General features: G+C 40.8%; 1 protein-coding gene across 5 annotated transcripts in view; it reads left to right on the top strand.

The window, feature by feature from the left end:
* Positions 1 to 19,298, top strand: part of KCNH8 (potassium voltage-gated channel subfamily H member 8) — a 300,278-nt gene that overhangs the window by 232,698 nt on the left and 48,282 nt on the right. For 4 of the 5 annotated variants that reach the window (XM_075271409.1, XM_075271408.1, XM_075271405.1 and 1 more), the window contains 2 exons: positions 1,272 to 1,310; positions 14,457 to 14,773. In XM_075271409.1, the coding sequence (XP_075127510.1) occupies positions 1,272 to 1,310; positions 14,457 to 14,773 (356 nt within the window). The remainder of the gene's footprint in view (positions 1 to 1,271; positions 1,311 to 14,456; positions 14,774 to 19,298) is intronic. The other variant, XM_075271407.1, reaches the window with a different exon arrangement.

The following is a 19,298-nucleotide window of genomic DNA, read 5'->3' as shown; positions in this document are numbered from 1 at the left end:
TTTTGGATTACAATTTGGTACTGCTTTGTCTCTCGGGATTTGACTCTTGGCTTGCTGACTCATCTTCTACGTTGTCTTGTCTTGTCTTGTCTGCATTCTGTGCTTATACTTATTTAGAGAAGGTTCAAAAAAAGTGCAAAGACAGCGGCACCATTCTGTGAGTGTGAACATACACCAAATATATGGATCTCAGACTTGATGATCTGGCATTACGGTGGTGCTCACTTCTAGCAGATAATATATAACAGTCCCATATAGCACAAAAATAGAAAAACAGGGCACTCACCAGCCAGTAGTAAAATTTACCAAGCTTTGTCATCCATAAAAACATCCTGTTTTTATGGATGACAATTAAAGCTTGGTAAATTTTACTACTGGCTGGTGAGTGCCCTGTTTTTCTATTTTTGTGTTATTTAGAGAAGGGACTGTCGCCAAGTTGTCCGTCATTAGGACAATTGGGGCTGGGTCACTGTTTCTGTCTTTCCCTTCCTCCAAAGTTTCAGCAGCAGCACTGGTGAATTGCTCAAATGACAATTCCCTTACAATGCACAACATAGAGAACCACTGTTCATAAAAGCAGTATGTAATGTAGCATGTGAATGTAACACATAATGGGAAATCTTATCATAATATAACAATATTAAGTAAAACATATATAACTGTAAAACACTGGAAAATCTGATATGGAAAACGACTTGGATTAGTGAATAGTAACTTGTACTTACCAGTGCCAGGCAGTTGCTGCCAAGGCAAATAAGATAATGAGATGCATCTGAATTGACATTTGTACAAATCGTGAATGCTTCATTTTATCCACACTTGCTGCGTACTGCTTTGGACACCAGTGTATAGGAAATACCAATAGAACTGAAGAAGATATAGAGGTGTGCAATCAAAGAAAAAGGGTATGGCTGTATTGCAGAATGAAGATAGAGAAAATTGGGTGAATTTACTTTACATAGGGTTTACCTAAATACTGTGCACATGTTTATCAATGCTGGAAATAGAGATACAGAAACCTATAACCGAATTACATATGAAAACATAGCAAATACTCATTTTATAGTGCAAATACGTTTATAGTTCCCTAAACTAAATAGTTTTAGGAATATAGTCCCAGCTTTTTCTGTAGAAAAACACACCTATAAAATAAGGATACACACTTGCCTATAGGATAGTTGTCTTTGACATCTTTTTACTTTCTAATGGCACTGAGGATTAACATTTGTTTCTTTTTATCAATTGAGTAATATTTTTATTTTTTATTTTAGAGAATGTCAAGACTCTCATGCAAATCAACTCTATCACAGGTACAGTACATATTAACCCTTTTGTTTTATTTTATTACATAATACATAGCTTAGCATTCACATGTTCCAAAACACTTAGGTTAAGGGTAATTTTTTTTTGTTAATCCAAATAATTGCAAAATAATGTACTGATGAGATAGGAGAGTCACTTACATAATATAATCATTATGTAATTTTATTATATTATAGTCTTTATAGGGTTTAAATACAGGACTCCATATTACGTCCCTTCACACACGTAAATGCCTGCTGCTGCCACTAGTGGGGGCTAACTGAAGATTAAGTTTTACAGTTATCAAGACACTGATTAATTCCATCAATATTAAGCATTTAACTTCTCCCTAGCAGTGGCTACACAACGTACGGAACAATAATCCTAGAAATGAAAGACAAAGGTAACAAGAAATACAGTTGTCCTCACTGTTTGTAGGTCAACAGCTTATTATTCACAATCATGACGCGAACAGTCTTGAAGAAATCCTGCAGAGAACCTAGGAGTTCATTTAATGCTTTGGCTGTTGGCTGACAGCAGATGTGAAGAAAGGCTAAATAATCTTTTGTAATAGTACATCTGGGTCACAGGCCCATACAAAGTTGGACAATGCGCGCGCTTGGGCGTATGATGCTGCAAAATCTGTGAATCATGAAACAGGTCAAACTTTATTCAAACAATGAGCACTACGCGTTTCAGGAAATATCCATTTTTCAAGTGCATAGAATTAGTAGGTGCTGCTAGTTATTCTATGCACTTGAAAAAGGGATTTTTCCTGAAACGCGTAGTGTTCGTTGTTTGATTAAAGTTTGACCTGTTTTATAATTTAAGGATTTTGACACATCATATGTTCAAGCACACATATTGTTCAACTTTTTATGGGCCTCCGACCCAGATGTGTTATTTCTACTGACAATGCAAGGACAAGGTCGCTGCCACTGTACTTTGGGTTTCAATTTCATGCCAATTGGTTGTTGTGACTACTCACAACGCCTTGAGGTAAGGAGCCAATCAGTCCTTTTTACCCTATTTTTTCAATACTTTATGCGGTATTACGCCATGTTCTGCACCATGTCTCTCTTTTTCTGTTTGTGAGCAAATAATCTTTTGTATCCTGGTATAGATAGAGCATAGCAGTCTCCTGCTCAAGCCAGTTGTCTTCAGGAAGACATAAGATATGAAGAAAGGGAAGGGTGGATATAACCAACACATACGGGATATGTTTTTATATATTTCTCAGTTTTAATTCTAATATGTCCATGAAAAAGGTGGGGCAATGGGAGAAAGTGCTGTTTTGCGTTTATTTTATTATTATTTTTTTAATAGGGGTGTCCCATTAGAACAATGACCTTTCTAATGCCAGACCGTTCGAAATACATTGGTAACTATGGGTCTGGCAGCTGATGATGATCAGCTTTTTTGCTATATAGCAGAAATGGCACCCATTGAAACATATGGAATGGTTTCTCCAAATACTCTCAAGAAGAAGCCATATCATGCAGCTTAAGTTAATAGAGAAGGACCTCCCTCTGTGACATGCATATGCATTAATTCAATGGCAATTAAAATATAAGGAGGTTGGTATCCAAATACTGGAAGTCCAATGCTATAACTATATACAGGATAATGAAATTATTAGCACCAATTTTTGCACCTATTTCGATGCATAGGATAACAATAATAATTAAAAAATGAGTAATTAAACAATAAAAAATTACATTTTAAGTGCCTCATCATACCTCAATAACTCATCAACCTCATTCGATGGTCTATAAATAAAGGGAAAAACTGATCCAGGAAAGTGGGAAAAGTCAATATCGTTGCTGTTGCTTTTTGGCTTTTTTATTCTAATATTGTTAGAGGTTATTTGAAGGCCACAGAACAAGTTAAAAATGCAACCACAAATTGCAAAGATGGAAGCGCTCTAGTTTCTGTTTCCAGTTGGTCCACTTTGCTGATATATGGTATATATGTACTTATTTGTGTATATACTTATTTCTGACATTTATTATTGAGAGTGTGTAGTGGTAGCAGGCCTATGGAAAAACATTGATGATGTTGTAAAAGGTAGAATTTCAAGACTTAAGACAAATATAAGAATGGGTACTGTATCCTGCCTCAAGGAACTTTGTTCTCCTCGGTCTGTAGATCAATATTAGTTTGTCATATAGTGACATCTTTTGATTTAACATTGTACCAGAATTTACAATAAGTAATCACTACCAGAGCCAGCTCCAGGTTGTGGCAGGTCTTTGGGTGGCAGAGTCTCAGTGGGCCTACTGTCAGTCATGGTAAAAGGCCCAATAAATTAAATGCAGCAAGTCCTGGGATTCATACAGAACATTTTATATATTTACTCTGGTGGACTTTATCTACTGTTTACAAGATTAACAAAAAAGATGGGAGAAAATTTCTGTCTTGTTTTAAAGAGGACCTTTCACTTCTTGCAGCACAGCTAGAAAGCCAACAATGCACTGAATTCAACATATTATTGGCTTTCCCGTTCGGTGCACCCACTGAATAGCTATTGGTGCTGGTACCATAGCTTTTCAGTGTCAGAAGGGTGTTTCTTTTTTTTTTTTTTTTTTTTTTTTTATAATAATTTTTATTGATTTTCAAAAAGTATAGACATACCAAAATTGAGCATGCACATATAAAGAAGGCACAGCTTCTGCGAAAATACAATGGTAAAAGATACATATGCATGGTGTCATACATTAGGAAATAAGAATACCAAAAAATTACATACAAGGAAAGGGTATTCCAATGAGGTCAACATGACCATTACCAATGAAAATGAACAATAAATAAAGGGGGAGTTAAGGATAATCGTGAGAAAAACCAAAAATGACGTGGCAAGCAGTATCTGAGAACCTAGGTCACTAGGAAGAGATGAAAGAAGACGTACCCAGAAAAATGCGGGAGGGGGGTGGGAAGGTTTGGATAGGCCGGGGGGCAGGAGGGATGAGGGTGGGTAAGGGGGGTGGGGGGGGGGGTGGAAGGGAAGTAGGCCTGATAATCCACTAGATCTCTGAATGGCTAATAGTACATTACAAATTCAAACGTTTCCATGGCTCCCAAGTGTTAAGGAAAGCCTGGTGCCTTCGCAGACGCCAGCTAGAGAGTTCTTCGAACCTGGCAATCTGATTCACTTTAGCAATCCACTCAGCTCTGGTTGGCGGTTCAGAGTTCAACCATCTGCCCGGAATCAGAGAGTTCGCTGCCGACAACAAATAGGAGACTAAGTTGGACCTGGATGGGGCATAATCGGAGCTAGGCAATGAAAGAATAACCATAGAGGGGAGAATAGAGAAGGGCTGCGAGGTAATTTTCCTGACAGTGTCCTGGATGTCATCCCAGAAGGCGCGAATTAGTGGACATTGCCACCAAATGTGGAAAAGGGTACCTGTGTGCATTTTACATCTCCAGCATAACTCTGAGACACCCAGTTTCATGCGTGAGAGGCGTTCAGGGGTGTGATACCATCTTGTCAATAATTTAAATTGCGTTTCCTGTAGGCGCACACACGGAGAAAAACCATGAGAGTTGCTTAGGACAACACTGACCTGCTCATCCGTTAGTTTGAGCCCCAGATCGGACTCCCAAGACGAGACATAGGCGGGTTTATAAAACACTTTCGGGCTAATGTAGTGCTTCAAGACAAAGGATGTCTTGTTCAGCTGTGAGTTGTTCGCCAAAACCGAGCGTTCAAAGGGCGTGAGTGCCGTACGCGGTCTGTAGGCCTGTAACCAATCACCCGTCAACTTAGATAAGTGATGTTTTTGGAGAAAGGAGAGTGTAGAACGGGGTAGGCGTGATTCCAGCCTGTCACAATCAATCTCAGAGTTACTATCCAAATTATCAACCAGCCTATGCGGCAGAAGACGTTCCCAAACATCGCCGTAGGAGGAGTGAGAATGACCCAACTGTGAGGGAATGAGACCTACAGGAAACATGAGTGAGGAATCTGGGGCCAACTGTCCCCTCATGTCCCTCCAAGTCTCGCAAGCTCCCAGCAAAAGCTGATCTATATCTTTTGGACGATGTCCAGGTGTCCCATAGAGCCAGAGATCTGCCTGGGATCGTGCCCCAAAAGTATTCAAAGAAATGTTTGAGATCAGAGAAGGGGTAGAGATATTGGTCATGTCTACCCACCGTTTCAGCTGTACCGCCTTATAATAGTCGGTGACACTTGGCATATCTATACCACCTTCCGTCTTTTTCCTCATGAGGAGCGAGAGAGGGAGCCTGGATTTCTTGCCGTTCCAAAGGAATGTCGCAAACATGGATTTGATTTCCTTGAAGAAAATTGGGGGCAGTTTTATGGGGAGCATGTGTAAGTTATAAAGTATTTTAGGAAGGACATATGATTTAAGAAGATTCTTACGGCCTAGCCAGGAGAATGGCAGCTTCTTATATGAGGCCAGTTGGGCTCGAATTTCTTTCAGCAAAGGGGTAAAATTAGTAGTGTATAAGTCGCTAGGATCCGCCGTCAGTGTAACTCCTAGGTACTTCAAGGACTTGGATGACCATTTGAACGGAGAGGTGGATGCGAGAGAGGCGACCTGAGAATTCGGGAGGGTAATATTCAGAACTTCCGACTTATCTAAATTGGCTTTATAGCCTGAGATCCAGCCGTATTGGGACAACAAACTTATAATGGTGGGTAAGCCTTTCTCTGGATTAGAGACCAGAAATAATACATCATCCGCAAAAGCCGCGGAATAAAGTTGGTAATCACCTATTTGGAGTCCCGATACATCTGGATGAAGGCGAACAGTTTGCAAAAGGGGTTCTAGCACCAGTAAGAAGAGCGAGGGGGAGAGAGGGCAGCCCTGTCTCGTGCCATTTTTGATGTGGAAGCTCGGAGACAATGTATCATTAATTTTGAGTTTAGCATGAGGCGAATTGTAAAGTGAAAATATGGCCTTGATAAACTGGGGCGGGAAGCTAAACTTTTCAAGTGTTGCGTGCATAAAACTCCAGTCCACTCTATCAAATGCTTTTTCGGCATCCAGACCGAGCAGAACTACTTTAGATCTATGTTTACGAGCATGTGTAATGGCATGGAGCAAGCGGTGGGAATTATCCCTGCCCTCTCTCCCCGTCACGAACCCCGCCTGGTCTGGGTGAATAAGGTGTGGGATCAGGGGTTTGATTCTGGTGGCCAATATTTTTGCCCATATTTTAAGGTCCAAATTGAGAAGGGATATGGGGCGATAACTGCCACAAGACAGGGGGTCCTTCCCTTCCTTGGGTAAGAGTGTAATGTGTGCCTCTTGGGCTTGACTGGGGAGGGATTTACCCTGAAGGAGTGCATTATACGAGTTGGCAAAATGGGGGATGAGTTCAGACTGAAAAATTTTATAATATTGCAGCGGAAAGCCGTCCGGGCCTGGGCTTTTCCCAGTAGGAAAGCTGTTGAGTACCTGTTTAATTTCCTCATGGGAAATGGGGCCTAACAAGGCTGTCGCCTCTTCCTCCGATAAGGAGAGCAGGGGTACAGCTTCCAGAAAGGCTTTCCTCTCTCTCGCCTTATCCTCTGTGTCAGAGGGTGAATCATCAGCATTAAGGTTGTATAGAGAGGAATAAAATGTGAGAAAGGCGGAAGTGATATCTGGGGTAGAAGTATGGGAAGCACCTGTCTGATCTCTGATTTTTGAAATGAAACATTTAGCTTTCCTCTTCTTAATCAGGGACGTCATCAATTTCCCACTCTTATCCCCGTGAGCGTAAAGTTTATGTTGGAAGTGTAGAAACTGCTTTGCCGTACGTGCGTTTATTAGGTCTCTAAGCTCCTCTCTCAGCTTGAACAATTTTTCGTGTAGTGGGCGTTGAGTGCTTAATTTTCTGAGGCGTTCTATTTTCGCAATCTCAGAGAGGAGGGAGTCCATTTTTTCCCGCGACTCCTTCTTAGCTTTGGAAGCGAGGGAAATGAAAATTCCCCTTATAACAGATTTATGGGCTTCCCATGTAATCACGGGGCAGGTGTCCGGGTTCGCGTTCAGCTCAAAATACATATCAAGGTGACTTTTAACCGTCGCGTGAAAGTCTGCTCTGTCTAACAAGGCTTCATTTAGGCGCCAATTCCAATCTCGTCTAGGGAGCCGATCCAGAGTCAAAGCCGTCCAAACCGGGGCGTGGTCCGAAACCGAAATCAAGTCAATACGTGAGTCCAGGGAGTTACAGACCATAGATCTGGACACAAATATGTAGTCCAGTCTCTGGTACGATTTTCTAGGGTTGGAGTAAAATGAGTAATCTCTCAATGAGGGATTGTGTGTGCGCCACAGGTCTACCACATTTGCCTCTGACAGCGCCTGATTTAGTTTACCAAGCGCCTTCTGGGATATGGAGGAGACCCCCGAAGAGGAATCTAAAGCTGGAGTGAGAGTGACATTTAGGTCCCCTGCTAGGATCACCTGGCCCTCAGCAAACAGCTCTAATACCTTCAACACCGACAGAAGCCAACCTACTTGGCCCTTGTTAGGGGCGTATACATTCGCAAACGTGTACACCTGGGAAGCTATCGTGCCCTTTAATAAAAGGACTCTGCCCTCCGGGTCTTCATAAGTCTGTGAGCATTGAAACGGGACTGAGCTGTGAAACAATATGGAGACTCCGCACGTGCGTTTAATCGAGTTCGTGGAGTGGAAGCCTAAAGGAAAAGCATTAGTAGGGAGTCTGGGAATGGAACCAGATTTAAAATGAGTCTCCTGTAGGAAAGCAACATTCGTGCGGAGCTGTTTGAGGATTGTAAAGATTTGAGAACGTTTATTGGGAGAGTTCATCCCATTAGTGTTATAGGATGTGAACACTAGTTTAGCCATGGGTCCGGCGTAGGGTCAGGGAGGTATGATGTTAAAGGCCCAGGTAAAGGGAACACGTAGGGGAGGGGGGGGAGGGAAGGTTGGGAGAGAGTGAGCAAGAGGGGGAGGAGGGTACAACTAGAAGTAATCAGTAAAAAAAAAAAAACGGGAGATTGCAAATGACAGAAGTGGTTCTCACTGCAAATAACTACCACAGTGTAATGTGAAAGGCAATCAACAATATAAAGCAATAACAGTCAAATTATGCGTATTATAGCAGCGGCAAGCCTGATATCCGCTAGCTATGCAAAACACTGTCCAAACGACAGCTAAACGGAGGTAGGAGATAAAGTCCAATCGTGGTCATCGGCCGACCACTCCAAACAGGAGGTAGATAACTATACAAAGAAGGTGAAAAGGGGGGAGCAGTTAAAGAGGGGGTGGACACATAGCATAGAGGGTAGGAGACCCTGGAGGTAGGCATAAGAGGCAGAGGAGGGGGGGGAGGGGGGGGGAATGAGTTGAGGGGGGAAAAACAGAGAGAGCATGAAAGACACATATAACCGGCGTAACAATTAGCAGACCAGAAGATCCCAAAATCAGCACCTGCCCGATAAGGACAGACGCAATCATTGGCTAATCACATAGGAAACTAGAGATTGAGGCGCCCCACGAAACATACCCGCACAACCCACATAAGCTGGATAGGTTGAACCGCTGCGTGTGTGCAATGCAGGGTCTGGGAAAGGGCGGCCACCCGGGGCTGCGGGGCCCATCCTCGGTACCCCAGGGCCACGGGCAGGAACCCCCCCCAAGGATATAAGAACACTAAGCAATAAAAATGCCAAAGAACTAGTATAAATCAGATTGCCGCAAGTAATCTGTCACCAACACTGCCAGTATGTGAAACATAACTTAAGACCCGGCGTAGCATGAGAATAAAGAAAACCATAAATATAAGCAATACTGAGTCGCTCTGGGTGTGGGTCCAGAACACAAGTTCAAAAAACTGCGAAGATGCGCCAAAGGAGAAGTGCCAAAAGAGAAGTCCAGGGTCTGGGTGAAGTCGTATAGGGTCCTGAAAAACCAGGGTTCAGGGGACAAGTGTCTTCCTTGCCTTGGGAGACTTTGGCTTATACGGGCGATCCGGCCCGGTGATGCTGGGAAGCGAAGGCCAAGCAGTTATGTCCATATTGAGAGCCTGCCAGGAGGGAATGGGAATAGGCTGGATGCCCAACAGGGGCCACGCGGCTTCGAGGTCTGCAGGCGAGCGTATCACAATTCTGCGGCCCTGCTTCAGGACTGCCAGCCCAAATGGAAACAACCACATGTATTGTAGGCCTTTCTCCTTCAATGCCTCTAGCAGCGGGCGCAGCATGCGCCGCTTAGATAGGGTTACCGGAGCCAAGTCCTGATAAAGTTGTACCTCTGATTGTTCATATTGAACAGGCCTCTTTGCCCTGGCCGCGGTCAGGATCTCCACAGTGTCTACTGAATTCAAAAGTCTGCATATAATATCTCTGGGAGGATCAGTGGTTGCGGGTTTAGGCCGCACAGCACGGTGTACTCTTTCAATTTGGATAGCCCCAGCCCTCTCCTGGCCCAGGAGGGATGTAAAGATAGACGCCATGATGTCTCTCAAATCCTCCGGGGGGTAGGATTCAGGCAGACCCTTCAGACGTATGTTTCTGCGTCTGTTTCGATTTTCCAAATCCTCTAACATATCACTTGCTCTATTAATGTGGGCATGATGTAACACGACATGCTGTTCTACGGTGGTGGAGTGAGTGGCGAGAGCCGAGTAGGCCGACTCCACCGACGACACTCTGCCCCCCAGGCTTTGCATGTCTTCCCTGAGGGCTGCTAATTCAGACATAATTGGGGCTACCGTATGTGAGAGTAGTTTGCGCATAAAGGACTTAGTGACTAGAGCCGAAGAGTTGGTATCTGACCTGTCCGCGCTGGTCACGCTTTCCACATCCGAGTCCTCGGCAGTGTACTCCTCCTGCACTTCCCCCTGCGCCATCTTGCGCGCCAAGGCCGGGGACCTGGCCGGCTTCTTCTTAAAGAATTTGTGCATTTCCCCCTGCTGATTCCTCCCGATGGGTGTACCGGAGGTCTCCTGGCTCTTGTCTCGCCCGTTCTTCCCCATTTGTGCTACTGTTCGTTAAGTTTGGAGTGGGTAAGGCCGATTCACAGACGGAGCTGCAGGCTCAGACGTCCATCTGTGTTGACGGTTAGGCTCCGCCCCCAGAAGGGTGTTTCTGACAGTCAGTAACGCCCCTCCTAACAGTAGTGTCTATTGAGCTGTACTATCAGAGGGGGGATTTCAACTCCAGTACTTTGCATCCTTAAATAAGCACCCCTTCACTGTTTCTAATAGTAGTTGGTAGATTTTATTCTGTAGCCTCCACCATCCCTGAACAATCAGTACAATTAATTTTGGTGCCTGATATACTAACCAAACTAATGTCAAATAGGCAGTGTCAGGCAGGAACAGGTAAGATGGTGAGATTCTGAGTTATGCCTCTTTTACTTGCTCCTACCTGACATCACCCACTAGACATTAGGGAGTCAAAATGGGTTCCAAAAGTGTCTGGCCGTGAGTGTTTTGTGCTCTCTGCGGCGAGACCGTTTTTTATTAACTGGACACAAAGTCGGACATGCAGGATTTTGTGACCGGTTAAAAAAAACAAAACTGTTTCACCGCGGAGAGCACAAAACGCTCACGGGCGCTCACACCCGGAAACGGTCTGTCAGGTTTCCGTCTTCTGCAGACAGAAGATGGAAACCTGACAGACGGAGATCGGGAGCAAATGTGAATGAGCCCTTAGTCTGACAGGTTTAGTTGTCTTATTCTTAATCCACTAAGAATTCACACTACAAATTTAACTTCTTAAGCATGATACTAGCTCTGATATTGAAATTGGCTCTAAGTACTGCTGGTTGTCTGATGGCCTTAAAATGGAAAATCCAGTGGCAGTGTACAGTATGTTACAAGCTTAGTAGCTCATAAATAACAGATTGGTGGTTGTTTCCATTGGGAGTCCCAGTACATTCATTGAGTTAGAGGGAATACTACATTAAGGTTACTTTAATATCCCACCAGCACATATGCTTACTTTTCTATAAATGTTCTTTAAAACCCTTAAGTTATTTTAAGAACATAACTTTATTTCTTACTGGTGATTAATGAGCTGTCGAAAGTCATCTGCAGAAATGAAATTAAAAAATGTGGCATATGCTCCTTAGTCCCCCAGTGGCTAGATATCATTAAATAACACAAAGCCTGATTTATTCTCGGAGCATCCCCAGATGAGGGATTCCCTGTTTTACTAAGTATGATGAAATGTTCTTTATATGAGTTTCCAAGCACTACTATTCATACTATACATACTATTCTAATCTAGTCTTTCTGAGTACGAGAGGCGTCGAAAGGTTGCACAACTTTTTAGTATCCTAACCTTTACTTTGGTACTTAAAGTGACCCTCCAGTCCCATACTTCCTTAGCAGGTATCATATAGAGGATACAGTATATGCTGATATTACCTAATAATCTTTGCGCTATCACTGGTCATTTAGTAATCTGTACTTTATAATCAAGCCATAGTTATTATTAGATATTAGCTTTCCATATGGTATCTTCCTGGTGTTCCCATGATAAAATAGTGCTTATACACATCAGCTCATCTAAGGAGGCACAGTTTCAGGGAAAAGGTAAAGAATAGCAGTCTTAACCTATCCTGAGACAGGAGGTGTGTCTCAGACTACCTCAGACATCCTATAGACTTGTAAGCAAGCTGTAATCAAATGTTACAGCTCTACAATAAAGCAGATTAGTTAAATGTATCCAAAGAGCAAGAGTAAAATAAATAGCAGGTAAACATTTTCAAAGGGGACTGAATTACATTTCATTAATCAGCATTAGGTTTGAGCGATCAGAATTGGAAAAGATCGCATCCCAATCGGCGATTGAGTAAATTTCAAGATGGGGTTCCGATCCCGCCTAAAAAAGATTGGGAACGGAATTCCAATCCCGATCACTCAACTTACCTGCAAAGAACCGCTACCGCTTCCTGTTCTCAGTCCTCTCCTCTCTCATTCACACTCCTGCAGAGCACCTGCAGAGTATATATATATATATATATATATATATATATATATATTTCAATTAATTTCTATACATAAAACTGCCACAACCAGTTCAGAAATATAACAATAGTTGTTGTTTTCTTTTACTATACCCTATATACTTCATATACAGAAGTTAGGACAAACATACATAGAATACAGTAGATACCACTAACTGCGATACCAAAGGGTAATATCTGTTCACATTGGGAGAAATTTACCAAGTCATCTATATAATTTTCTAGCACAGATGGTCATTGCAGTAGTGCATCTTATCATTGGCGCACTGTCCTTTTTTGCACCACTGATGTGCTAAATCATTGGTTTAGCATCCTGCTCCTGACTGACGTACATTTCATTTTTGGTGCATGGGAGTTCTTGTACTGTTCCAGAATTGTTGAGGCCTGAGTTAATAATTCAGGGACATCTTGTGCCAGCTGGAAATGCCAGTCTTAATAAATCTTAATAGATCTCCACTCCCACCCCACCCCACCCCCACCACCTTTGTATCTATAAGCCAATCATTGTATGTAATATAGACTATCTATTATCACATGCACTGTTTATATTTATGCTCTTCTTTATGGTATCAGTCTGTGGCATAATGAAGACTTATATAACATGATCAGCTCATACCTGGTTAGCTGTAAAAAAAAAATTACATGTTTTCCATTGATATGGATGCATAAACCTCAGTGAAATGTGGTGATGGAGTCAGCAAGTAATTATTAATGGATTCTCATTTTATTTCTGGGAACACATCCAAGAGAACTGTTATACGGCTGACCCATAATAGCCTTGTAGAAGAATATCAGTGAACTAAGAGGCTGCTATTGTCGCCTTAGAATGGTAACCTCATGTGTCCCTTCTTGCTATAAAGGATTTTGATATATGGTACAATAAAAGTTGCGCTCGAAAGGTTGTGTACAAAATTGAAGACATTACTTGTATTATTCTTATTTAGCTTTTATATTTTTTCTTCTATGATTGGTAGATTTTCTTTTTTTGCAGCAATACTGGTAATAAACATAAAACTGCTTGTGGTATCATTTTCATGTTATTAGTTTAAACCATTGTCCGTATTAGAGTACTTACAATTATAAGGTCCAGTTCACATGAATATTTTTGTCCATCCTTGTTCAGTCCTAATTTTTTGACAGAACAGGAATTTTCATCCTGTTTTTTTCTGAACAGTTCAAAAAAAAAAAAAAAATCAGGCATTTTTTTTCTTTAGTAATGGAAGGCAATAAAGCATATTTAGAAATACTGTCTTAAAGGAAGACCCCATGTAAGGAAATGGAACAAAAAAGATAAGAGTAAAAAATGCTGCAAAATCGCATTGTGGTTTATTCCAACACATTATTCATTGAGCTGTTACTGCAATTTTCCTCTGCTTTTTTTTCGTATTTAAATATATAGGTAAAATCTTTGCAATTCCATACCTAAAATTAAAGGGATCCTATCATACAAACGTTTTTTTTTTCTGAGTAACACGTCGGAATAGCCTTAAAAAAAAGCTGTTCTTCTCCTACCTTTCGTTGTCTTCTTTGTGCCGCCGTTTGCCTAAAATTCAGTTTTTTGCCTGTATGCAAATGAGTTCTCTCGGAGCACTGGGGGCGGGCCCCAGCGCTCAATGCTGCAAGAGAACCTCCATCTTCGTCAGCAACAGCCTCTTCACCTTCCTCTTCCGGCTGGGTTAAAATTAAACACATGAGCAAGTTGGCTCTGCCAGCAAGGCTCAGGCAGAGTCGACTTCACGTGTGGGCGGACATTTTTTTATGTGGCCACTTATGCGAGCATGCACAGTACGCTCTGTACTCCATAGAACTACAGGAGCGCACTGCCGCGTAAGCGGCTACAGAAAAAAAATGGCCGCCTGCATGTGAAGTCGACTCTGCCCGAGCCCCACTGGCAGAGCTGACTTGTGTGTTTAATTTTAACCCTTTAAAGTGTTGCAGCTTTTCCATGGCTCTTTTTTGATATTATTGAAATTTCATTCACTTTGTTGGCACTATAAATCTCAGTGTTTGTCCCACTATTTGGGACTTAGTTTGGTGTGTGGCGAAATTTCTCAGCTGTGTCTTTCAATAATTTGACATTTCCTTTAATTTTTCTAAAAATGCAATCAAAATTAATATCATAAACTTACTTTCCAGCAGTAAAAAAAAAAAATTAAGATTGACTGACGTAAAAATTTTATTTATTTTTTCCAGACGGAACCTAGGGGAAATGGAAGTGTGAATAAAAGACTATCATCCATTGTTGAAGATGATGATGAGGATACCGGGGAAGAAGATCTTTCATCTCCAATACACACACGGAATACAACTAAATACAAGAAATCCTCAAACAGTTCTCTGGGAATCAATCTGAAACCATTTTCTGGGAATGCTCCATTTAAATCACCAGTGAAATCTAATCTATACTCAAGACAAGATAATGAATCCCACCTTAATAGAAGACGAGATAAGAATTTGATGCTTAATCTCCCCAAAGTTACAAGCCTTGGGCCACCAGATTTAAGTCCCAGGTTTGTATGGAATTTATTGTTGGTGGGTTAGACAATGCTGCATGAAAGTAGCTAGATAGCATGATGATAATGAACAACAGAATGGAACAGGATAAAATAATCACATATATCTATACTATCAGTGTGTGCTTTGTGCAGAATTTCCTGTGTATGCTAAAGAGATGCAGCTTCCCACTGCTTGTTCCTGCCTCCTGCTTGTAAGATCTAAAATAGACAAACTAGTTATAAGCAGATAATGGCGTAATACACATGCTGAGTGTGTGTTATAGGGGACAACAGGTTTACAAATGAATAGTCCCTTTGCATTTTGCATGTTTTCAGTTTAATCAAAAATAGAGATGCACAGCTTTGGGGGGGGGGAATCTTTTTTTTTTTTTACAGTTTCTAATGCTAATGGTTTGGTTTTTTTCTTGGTCACTTCCTGCCACTTTTTTACATATCTCAAAAGAAAAAGATAAGGGAACATTAATCTATATGTCAGTGATCTCAAAGCAAAACAAGTGCAAAATGAAGTTACATAAATATAGGAACTGGGAATTGTCCTCAATGTGTCATCCTAGATGTCAATAATCTGGCTATTTATGTTGCTCTATCTGATGCCCAATTTTGCAGTCACGTTAATTAAAGTCAAACACCTGTGATTTATAACTGCTCCTGCAATAGTGATAAGTGCCTCTCCAGGCATTTCCAAGATGAAGTTACTGTCCGGGAGTTACACTATGATATGGAAAGCTTTTAGGACTTTAATCAACAAAATTTCACCCTTTACAATGATCATGGTAAAGTGAAACTGCCTTCCCATTCACATTGTGCTTGCAGAACTCGCTCCCCTGCCAGCCCCCATCATCCCCTTCTGCTTGGATGTGTGCTCTGTCTCAGCAGGGAACATAGCTAGAGATAACACCAGCAGTTTACAGCCCTCTACTATACTAAACTACTGGGTAATTTATACATGACCAGGGGTCCAGAAAATAAGTCATTTTGGATATAAAACCAAATTTTTTTGTTGAAAACTATATAAATGTGCAGACCCTGTGATCAGACAAACTAGAGAATCTAATTTTAATATGTTTATGTGCAATAGTATATATAAAAACTATTCTGTTTTAGGTAAAAGAAGCAAAATTTTTTTTTTTTTTCATATTTTATACCATTCTTCTACTTAATAATGATAAATTTTTATATAGCGCCAACGTATTCCGCAGGGTTCAAATACATACAGAAAGATACATTACAAGTAGAGATGAGCGAACAGTAAAATGTTCGAGATTCGATATTCGTTTCGAGTAGCCCGTCAATATTTGACTACTCGAATCGAATATCGAACCCCATTATACTCTATGGGGGGAAAATGCTCGTTTCAGGGGTAACCAACATTCGATCAAATTATACTTACCAAGTCCATGAGTGAGGGTTGGGCTGGATCCTCCGAGAAGTCTTCTACGTGCAGCGTCCCCGCGGCATCTTCTGGCTCTGAATTCACTCTGTCAGGCATCAGGCCTGGGCAGAGCCGACTGCACATGCCCGCACTACAAGCGGGCATTCGCAGTCAGCTCTGCCCAGGCCTGATGCCTGGCAGAGTGAATTCAGAGCTGGAAGACGCCGTGGGGAAGCTGCACGGAGAAGACTTCTAAAGGTAGGAGAAGAACCAGCATTGATTGGCCAGCTGTATAGCATTTGAATAGCGAGTGGTACTCGATCGAGTACGAGTATTTTGAATCCAAGTGAAAAACAGATGTCCGGCAGCTCTCCGTTTAAAATATAACTTTTATTGTATTAACATCATAAAATGACCAAAAAATTGATGTAACGAAAAAAATAAGTAAAGAGAAAACCCCTAAAAAACGCAGACGCGTTTCGGAATGTCTAGTTCCTTCCTCAGAGCGTAACTAAATCGCTAAGGCCTAAGTTGATATAGTCTCCCAACAGGGTGGGAACTTCCGGCCAATCTAATTAATCCAAAACACCTGGAGTTCGTAGTACAGGATTATATGTCTGGATACACACTATAAACATTTATCTCAATCCAAAGAAGTACTTCCTACAATTCACAATCTGCAATGATCAGCACATACAAAAGAGGAAAAGCATAATCTAAACAGCCATATCATATAAGCATCAACCTGGACTCATAATCCCATTTTATCTTAAGAAATGATTATACTGATGTTCCAACCTTATTTCCTTAAATTGTACCTATTTCGGGTCAATTCACATTAGATGTGTCTTTTCGGTTTACCCGCAGCATAAATCTCTTAGATGGCAAACAATATATTAGATGATTGTTATAGTCCTCTATGAACGATCTTTTACTTACTATTAATACGTCACAGCTCTCCGACAATACTTATAAGATAACCTCCGTACGGACTATATTCCATAACGGTGTATGTCTCCAGTGTTTCTGGTCACGTGGTCGGAAACAGCCAATGATAACATAAGCCTTCCGGCTTTACATGAATGGAGTCACGTGCTACAGCATAGCCAATTACAGCTTTGGAACACCCTTTCTATTTCTTATACTACTCGATATTCTCAGAGCCACCTACATGTGTTAGGGGAAAGACTCGTAATCACAATCTCCTCAGGTTTCCCCCTGATGTTGACAATCACTTGTATTATATTTACAATCGCAAGTGAAAACCCATCTTTCCAGATGTTACATTGTACCTACTCTACATGAAAAAGATACCTTTGTGCTAATAAATCACACATAATAAATCTAGGTAAATGGCAATGCCGATACGTAGACTTCTACTTCATATACAAATATTACCGACATCTGTGGCCTCAAATACAAATATCATACTTCATTAATTCATAGATATTTAACCTAGTATTATTATAGTACAAAAAATTTAATTTAATAGATATAACTCAGATCAGTTTTAATATTCATACCAATGGGGGTTCTGCAATTAAATTGCAGGATCCAAAATGCCTCCCTTTGAAACAACAATTTTTGCCAATTGCCCCCTCTTATTGGTTTTTCCACTTTTTCTACAGCATAAAACTCCATAGTAGATAAATCAGACTCTCCCGGGAGATGTGGCGTCCATACCAGCCTTCATTTCCTATTTAAATTGTAATCAAATTGCGTTGCAGTTCACGTACACTTTTAATTTACACTCTATTAATTTTTTAGACATCACACTTTCTGGAAATTTGGATACCAATAAAGTAACTACATCTCTGTATAGAAAGCCTACAATGGGTAATACGATGCTCAGAGCGGATAGTTGCCATCCAGCACACATCTTTAAAGCAGTCCCTACAGGTGAACTAATACGTACGAAAAGGGCATGTTCATCAGAGAGGGACTATCACTATCATGCAGCCAGAACTTTGCATAGATTAAAAGAAAGAAAGTACCCTTCTTGGACACTCAATAGAGCCAAAAAAATAACTGAGGATAGATCTAGAGAATCTTTGTTAACTTCAAGTAAGAATTTAACACAAAAACAAGAAAAATTAGTATTTACTACAGCATATAGCTCCCAATATGCAGAAATTACTAGGATTATTAAAAAAAACTTAGCGATTCTAGAAACAGACACAACTACGAAAAAACTCTTGAGTAATGGGTTGCAATGTGTCCCAAAAAAAGGTAGATCGTTGGGGGATATACTTTCCCCAGGTATGTTTTCTACAGTACCAGCAATAAATTATAAAGTTTTAGGATTTGCAAAATGTGGTACGGAAAGATGCAGTGTATGTAAATATACTAGAAGACAGACAACAATCTCTAGCTACCAATCTAATACCATAGTACAATTAAAATCTATGATGAATTGTAATACACACCATGTGGTGTACAACATCAAATGCACAATGTGTAGGATGGACTACATAGGGTGTACTACAAGACCGCTAAAATCCGCATTGCTGAACATATCAGTGATAGCAATAAATTTCCAACTGAACACATGTCAGGAATATCGAGACATTTTTCAGCGGTTCATAAGTCTGATTTATCTACTATGGAGTTTTATGCTGTAGAAAAAGTGGAAAAACCAATAAGAGGGGGCAATTGGCAAAAATTGTTGTTTCAAAGGGAGGCATTTTGGATCCTGCAATTTAATTGCAGAACCCCCATTGGTATGAATATTAAAACTGATCTGAGTTATATCTATTAAATTAAATTTTTTGTACTATAATAATACTAGGTTAAATATCTATGAATTAATGAAGTATGATATTTGTATTTGAGGCCACAGATGTCGGTAATATTTGTATATGAAGTAGAAGTCTACGTATCGGCATTGCCATTTACCTAGATTTATTATGTGTGATTTATTAGCACAAAGGTATCTTTTTCATGTAGAGTAGGTACAATGTAACATCTGGAAAGATGGGTTTTCACTTGCGATTGTAAATATAATACAAGTGATTGTCAACATCAGGGGGAAACCTGAGGAGATTGTGATTACGAGTCTTTCCCCTAACACATGTAGGTGGCTCTGAGAATATCGAGTAGTATAAGAAATAGAAAGGGTGTTCCAAAGCTGTAATTGGCTATGCTGTA

This window comes from Leptodactylus fuscus, chromosome 4 (genome assembly GCF_031893055.1).
Source record: "Leptodactylus fuscus isolate aLepFus1 chromosome 4, aLepFus1.hap2, whole genome shotgun sequence".
NCBI lineage: Eukaryota > Metazoa > Chordata > Amphibia > Anura > Leptodactylidae > Leptodactylus > Leptodactylus fuscus.
Note: the sequence above shows the minus strand (reverse complement) of the source record. Positions and strands in the feature narration are given on the sequence as shown.